Consider the following 7,753-nt stretch of genomic DNA (forward strand, 5'->3'; position numbering starts at 1 on the left):
CAGAGAGCTGGACGGGACCGTCCAAAAATATATTTTGGTCCAGGACCGGCTGCTCCCACCCCACCAGTCACTCTGAGCGCACCCTGCCGGCCAGGTGACCCCTCGAGCTGGGGAGTCGTCGCACGAAGGTCCGGTGTTTTTTCTCTCTCTCTCTGGACCTCAACGAACTCTTATCTGGACCTTTGTGATTCTACCTGGTTCCGACAAAAATCGCCGGGTGGTATTTCGCTGGTTTTCTGCTGGACTGGCCCTCGTGGTCTCTTCATAGGTGTGGGGGAAGTGTACCTGTGACCCTCGAATTGGACCAGAACCGAACCTAGGTGGCTGTGGGGATTTCGTCTTCAATAGAGCCGGTCTCGGCTTCAGTGAGCAGCCCGTTACTTTCACCGAAGGACTGTCCACCTCCGTGGAATTGCTGTGTTCACCTGGAGGAGACGCTCCGGTGCTTTGAAGCGCCGCCGGACCGGAGCAGAACTGCGCCGCCGGACCGGAGCAGAACCGGGCCAGGGATCTCTTCAGCCTCTTTGTCTCTCGTGCTGTGGAGCGCCGGAGCCGGACTGGAGCAGAATTGGACCGGACTAATGTCGACTTCAGCCTCTCCGGTCAGTCTCGTTTTTCACCGGGGGTGCCTCGTGCTATCGGGTGTGGAGGTGTCGTGTAGAGAAGCAGGGGAGCAGCGTTGCATGGTGCTCGAGCGAAGTTCGGAGTTTGTATCAGAGTTGCTACAGGTCTCCATCCAAACTCACCTGGATAATAATTAATTTTATTCAGGATCACGCTGTTGGCCCCTGTTGACCTGAAACGAGCTTGGATCATGCCTTTCACTTCAGGAGGATTTTCTGGCAGCTCACTCTGCTATTTGCTGCGAATTATCTGTTTCTGTTTCGGCCTGTTGATTCTGGACCCAGCTTCTGTTTACCATGGGAGCATCCATCCATCTTCACTAGGGGGCCGGAGCCCCCCTCAGCCCAACTCAAACAGCAGTTGGGCCACCTCGTCAGGTTTGTTTGCCCATTTGAACTGTGGCGTTTTATGGTCTGAAACTTTTCTGCATCATTCATATTATTGTCACTATTTTCAGTTCTCAGATTATCTGGAGTCACTGAATCTTGTTAATACACCTGAATCTGTCCATCACTGCAACTTTCACTGTTTTTGGGTTCTGAATGATCACGTCTTCATTAATGTTTCTCATGGTTCGATTATGGGGGCTCATTGTCACACTGTTAACTCCTGCAATTACACATCAGTCACAAAAAGCTCAAGAAAATGTCTGATAATAATGTTATTACTACTCTCATGGATTCAACCCAACCCTGGACCCCCCACTAATTACAGCACACCAAATGACTTTAAGAACATGTGTGGGCTTCATTTTCTGCATGTAAACGCTCGTAGCCTTCTGAAAAAACTTAATGCTTTGAAAATTCTGATCAGTTCTTCTGGGACAGATGTTATCTTTATCTCTGAAACTGGCTCAACAAATCTGTAATGAATAATGACCTGGCAATCAATGGATTTAACATCTACCGCTGTGATTGTCATAAAAAAGGGGGGGGAGTCGCTGTTTACATCAAAGATTCTTTGGTTGCTAGTCTTGTGTCTTCTAAAACAATTCCAAACCAGTTTGAAGCCTTATCTGTAAACATCACCTTGAATGGAGGTCAGATCTTAACTGTAGTCTGCTGCTACCGCCCCCCCTCAGCATCACCTGAGGCTCTGTCTGCCCTGATGGAATTTCTTGGTAATTTAAAATTCAAAGAGATCCTTTTGGCTGGAGACCTCAACATTGATTGGTGTAAGTCGACCCCCCTCTGTGATAAATTCAAGGAATGCTGCCTGTCTCTCAATCTTACCCAATTGATCGACTCTCCCACTAGATTAAACAAAAACCATCCTGAAAAATCCTCCATCTTAGACCTATTTCTAACTAATCGGTCTTTTGCACGTGACGTCACGCCTATGCTGGGCGCCATATTGGGGGGATTACCGTCGTGAGCAGTACTGATAGCAGCGTAGCTTTTCCGAGTTAGCTTCAGTTCTTTTTCCACCTTAAGCCGAGTGTGCTTTTAAATTCAAAAATGGCTCGTTGGTGTTGCATAAAAGGCTGTTCGAGTAAAACAGGACACTTTGGCATAAAGTTTTTCAGGTTTCCCGTCTATAGAAAAGACCGTGGACAGCAAATGGAAGATCTAAGCAGGAGACGCAGGTTGGCCTGGGTTGCAGCTGTCAGGCGCAAGGAGATCACATTCAATCAGATATCAGCGAACATGCGTGTTTGTTCACTGCATTTTCATAAAGGTAAGCTGATTTTTTATTTAATGCTTTGTTTCTCTATTATTCTGTGATGCTACAGTTATCTATAAGTACTTTATTTATATCCTATTTATATACAAGACATACTTAAATAAACGAATAATGAACTAGGTCTGAAAACAGAGCTAAGTCAGATTTAGACTAAAAATACTGTCTAAGTCTGAACTAAACCAGGGCTAAAATAGCAATAAGCCAGAACAACTAGCAGGATTTAAGATCTGTCTTGACATATCACAGCTGTCATCTGTCATTCATCTGTCATCTCTATGTGATTGCAGGTCAGTCAGCTTATGAGATGATGGAAAGTGATGCGGACTGGGCTCCATCTCTACGTCTGGGTCACACTGACGTTAAACCGACTGACGCAGCACGCTATGCAAGACGACGTAAACGAGACCAGCAACGTAACAGCACATCACAGGAAGCTGAGTTAGTGGCGCAGCAGGATGAAGACGTTTGTGGCCATCATGTCCTGGAGGAGGCTGATCTGTTTGCTGAGGTGCAGCTGGAATGCGTTTCAGATCCGACTGATGAATCTGAACAGATTGCTGAACAGGGGACTGTCATCCCTGAATGTGAAGCATGTGCCCTTAAGTCGGCAGAAATAAATAGACTCAGAGAAGAAAATGGAGAACTGAGGCAGCAGGTGAACAGAGTTAAGTTCAGTGATGGCTTTTTTTCCGAAGATGACAATGATAAAGTAAGACATTATACAGGACTGCCTAATCTTCAAACCTTCATGCAAATACTGTCACTGCTGGTTTCTGTCACAAACCCCAAAAAGACACTTCTCACACCATATCAAATGCTGCTTCTGACATGTATGCGGCTAAGACTCGATGTACCTGTTTATCTCCTTGCTGATCTGTTTTTTGTTTCACCTAGTACTGTCTACAGGGCTTTCAGCGATACTGTGTCACAATTATATACAATCCTGCAACCTTCTATTGTGTGGCCAGACAGAGACACATTGCGTAAAGTTATGCCACACGAGTTTGTGCATTCATTTGGAAATAAGGTTGCTGTGATTATTGATTGCTTTGAAATTTTTACAGAGAGACCATCTAATGTCAAAGCCCGGGCCCAGATGTTTTCAAGTTATAAGCACAACCACACCATGAAGTACCTGATAGGAATTACACCCAGAGGAGCCATCTGTTTTTTGTCCAAAGGATGGGGGGGGCGTACAAGTGACAAGCATATCACACTTAATAGTGGATTTCTTGATAAATTGTTGCCAGGGGACATTGTTTTGGCTGACAGAGGTTTTGATATTCAAGAACATGTTGGGATGTTGTGTGCTGAGGTGAAACTCCCTGCTTTTACAAAAGGCATGTGTCAGCTAGATGCAAAAAACGTGGAGGAAACTAGAAAAATAGCACATCTGAGAATCCATGTTGAAAGGGTGATTGGAAATGTATGTCAAAAGTATAAGATCTTGTCAGGTACAATGCCAATCTCTCTGATACTGCCATGTGAGTGTGAGGATGTAACGCTTTTAGATAAAGTGGTTACAGTGTGTTGTGCATTTACAAATCTTTGCCCAACTGTAATTAAATAATGTGACAGTTACTGTAAATGATTTATGACACAATGAAATGAAATAAACATACAAAATGTTCAACTGTTGTCATAAGATTTACATCCACATATTGAATTTTGGTGGTTCTTAATTGTTACCTGTCGTGATGCAGAACAAAGGTTAAAAAAATGTAACATATCAAATATATCTTGCATAAAAATAAAATTACAAAAGCTTCTCATTTGTTCAAGCCATCTTTATTAAGCAAAGTATGTGCCTCACATCTTACTGGTGCATGAAGAACAAAACCATGTCTCTTCCTGTGCAGGTGCAAGCTGCAGACCCACACAACTGAAAGTCATGTGTGCATGACTCTCCTAAGCCCGCTATACAGGTGCAATGAGCACACAATATAGCCCCAGAAGAATTTAGGATTGCCCAAGGCTTGAGTGGTGCTTCTCGCAAGCGTTGGGAGTGCATCACCTAAAAAAACACACAAAATAGAGTAAAAATTACTTGTAATACAGACTTCAGAGTAAAATGTTCTAACATCATATACAATATATTAAGATTAATGTGTTGCTTTGAGATGTAAATTCATGTTCTGACTGAGATACACAACCTCCACTTATTCTAACCTCACATATTTGTGAAAATGTATGTGTATTTGCTTGGATTTATAGTTAAAGTATGGATTACAGGTAATATACGTATATGTTTATGCAGACACACAAAACTCACATAAATTAATATGTGTGTATATACACACATACCCAACTTGTGTCTTTAAACTAGCAGTGAAGTGACAACATGTGTATAACTTTGACTAAGATGACTAAGATGTTATGTTTAGGGTGTTTTACCTTTGCTGTGACCACAGTGTTGGTGCATCCTTCAGGTTTAAATGAATATAAATCTTGCACCCAACCATTGGTGAACAGCCCATGAGCCTCCAAGGACTTATAGTTCCGAAATTCGTCAAATGTGTAGGCACTGACACCATTTACAAGATAGCAAATAATGTCCATATTTGTTGTTGGTGGAAGTAGCCCTGGTTCGGACGTCCATGCCTTAGCTGCTACCTCGTATGGATCAACGTTGTTAATTGACGTTAACTTCGCCATATAACGGTCTCTGGCTTCAGCGTTGAGTTTATCTCTATACGGCTTCTTCTCATTTTTATATTTACTTTCCATTTTGCAGATGTCATCGTTCTTATCACTGTTTACCACGGACTTTGTTTACCTGAACCGGTATCTGCGTAACCCCCCAATATGGCGACCGGAAGTGCATAAGTCACGTGTCTGCAAAAGACCGATATGCCTCACAAATTCCCTGGTACAGGTGTATTTGCTGATATTTTGAGTGATCATTGTGTGACAGCTGCTTTGAGAGATATTAAACTTCCACCTTCTAACCCCAGATTAATTCAAAAAAGGGATCTGAAACGTTTTTGTGAACCGTCATTCCTCTGGGATCTGTCTCACTTTGACTGGCATCATATTCTGTTAACTGATGGCGTGAACTCCGCTTGGAACTATTTTCATAATAGTTTCATTTTTTTCGTGAACAAACATGCTCCTTTTCGTCAGTTCAGAATAAAGGGACAATACATCCCCTGGTTTACTCCAGAGCTAGCTGACCTCCTGCACAGGAGAGATCATCTTTGGGCTGCAGTGAGAAAATCTGACTCAGACACTGATTGGTTGAGTTTTCGACAGATGAGGAATAAATGTACAACTGCTGTCAAAGCAGCAAAACGCAACTATTTCTTTTCTCAGACCTCCAAAAATCTAAATGACCCTAACAGATTCTGGAAAACCATCAAATCCATCTCAGGCACCCCCCAATCATCTGACCTCCCATCACAACTTCTCATTAACTCTGTTCCTGTGTCAAATAAGCACGAGATCCTGAACTGTTTCAACAAACATTTTGTTGCTTCTAGTTCTTTGTTTGACACAGTTACTAACAGAAAATCAGCCACTTCCCCTAATAACCAAACTTCTACAAATCAAATCCCTCCTACAAGTCAATTCTCAGTTAATCACAGCTTCTCTTTTTCTCCATTCTCAGTCAGTGAGGTTAATAAACTGTTAAAAGATCTTGATCCTAAAAAATCTGCAGGTCCAGATGAACTTCCACCTTATTTCTTAAGGTTGGCTGCTCATATCATCACAGTCCCTGTGACCCACATATTCAATCTCTCCATAAGACAAAACTCCATCCCAGACACTTAGAAAACAGCCTTTGTTCTTCCTTTGCTGAAGGGAGGTGACCCCACCTCACTGAACAACTATCGACCAATCTCTAAACTCTGCATTTTAGCCAAGGTTCTAGAAAAACTGATAAACTCTCAAATCAAAAATTACCTGGACTCATTTAACATCTTACCTCCACATCAATCTGGTTTCAGGAAACAACACTGCACAACCACTGCTTCACTGAAGGTTCTTAATGACGTTGTTGAAGCACTGGATGCTAAGGATTATTGTGCTGCACTTTTCTTAGACCTGTCTAAAGCTTTTGACACTGTGGATCATAACATCTTGTGTCATAAACTCTCAGAAATTGGTTTCTCAGAACACACCATTGGTTGGTTCTCTAACTATCTTTCAGACCAGAGGCAATGTGTTCAACATAATGGTACTTCCTCCAGTTATTTAACAGTCAACAATGGTGTACCACAAGGCTCAGTCTTAGGACCCACCCTCTTTACAATCTACATACATAATGTAGGTAAAAACATCCCTAATGCATCCATACATTTCTATGCTGATGACACAGTTGTTTATTGTCGAGGTAAAACTGTTGCTAAGGCTTTCTAGCTTTTGAATTCTGCATTCAACTACATCCAGACTGATTTGTTCCGCCTCAAACTTGTCCTAAATGCCGACAAAACCAAAGGGATGCTTTTTTCAAATAGGAAGTTGGTCCCAGCAGTTCCTCCTCCGATTTTATCCTCAAATGGTGTCCACATTGAGTTTGTTGATTCCTATAAATGTTTGGGTATCTTGGTCGACTCACATCTCTCTTTTAAGCTCCATGTGGAAAACTTGGTAAAGAAACTGAAAGTTAAACTGGGTTTCTTTTTCAGAAACAGATCCTGTCTAACCCTGAATGCTAGAAAACGCCTTGTATCTGTGACTTTCCTTCCCTCAATTGATTATGGTGACATTATTTATATGAACGCTCCTACAAGAACCCTGCAGATGTTGGATGCTGTCTATCATGGTGCATTAAGATTCATAACTGGCTGTGATTATCATACCCACCACTGCACCCTGTATTCATTGGTTAACTGGACATCATTAACTTCACGCAGACTCTCTCACTGGTACATTTTCATCTTTAAATCACTTCTTGGTCTGCTACCTTCTTACATCTCCTCCTACATGTCTCTGCGTGAGTGCAGCTACAGTGTGCACTCTCAGGACATTATTACCTGCAGTGTTCCCTCAATGAGGACTGAACTAGGCAAAATGGCCTTCTCCTACTCCGCTCCTGTTTCCTGGAATATCTTACAAAAAGATTTGAAGCTCTAGGCCTTGACCTCTCTAAGTGGCTTTAAGAATCTGTTGGACTCCTGGCAAGGACCACTGCAGACATGTTCCTGTTTTTAGTTTTCTACATTCGCCTTAGAATCTAGCTGTTTTTTGTTTTTTTGCTACCTTTTCCTTTTAGCCATCCTATTTGTAAAAAAACAAACAAAAAAAAAACCCTGCAGTATGACTTTTTATAATTGTTTATTGTTGTTGCTGTTGTCCTTTGTTGTCATCTTTCTTTGTTGAAATCAGGTCTCTCTTGTAAATGAGTCCTCGAGGCTCAATGGGATTTACCTGTCTAAATAAAGGTTGATTGATTGATATGTAAGGGTCCCACTGCCTGCAGCCTGCCTTGCTGATGGCCGCTGAT

General features: G+C 42.2%; 2 protein-coding genes across 2 annotated transcripts in view; both read left to right on the forward strand.

Moving 5' to 3' along the window:
* The window catches only part of syt6a (synaptotagmin VIa), a 483,065-nt gene that overhangs the window by 471,629 nt on the left and 3,683 nt on the right, over window positions 1-7,753 (forward strand). The window lies entirely within an intron of this gene.
* On the forward strand, window positions 1,974-4,012 carry LOC119417450. The gene is made up of 2 exons (XM_037684660.1): window positions 1,974-2,301; window positions 2,595-4,012. The coding sequence occupies exons 1-2, from the start codon at window positions 2,082-2,084 to the stop codon at window positions 3,875-3,877; spliced, it is 1,503 nt and encodes a 500-aa protein (XP_037540588.1). The 5' UTR covers window positions 1,974-2,081; the 3' UTR covers window positions 3,878-4,012.

Source organism: Nematolebias whitei, chromosome 11, assembly GCF_014905685.2.
Source record: "Nematolebias whitei isolate Nwh7 chromosome 11, NemWhi1, whole genome shotgun sequence".
NCBI classification, from domain to species: Eukaryota; Metazoa; Chordata; class Actinopteri; order Cyprinodontiformes; family Rivulidae; genus Nematolebias; species Nematolebias whitei.

Coding starts and splice junctions, on each gene's coding strand:
- LOC119417450 (XM_037684660.1), top strand. CDS start 2,082: ATGGCTCGTTGGTGTTGCATAAAAGGCTGTTCGAGTAAAACAGGACAC. Junction 2,302..2,594: donor TTCACTGCATTTTCATAAAG/GTAAGCTGATTT, acceptor ATGTGATTGCAG/GTCAGTCAGCTTATGAGATG.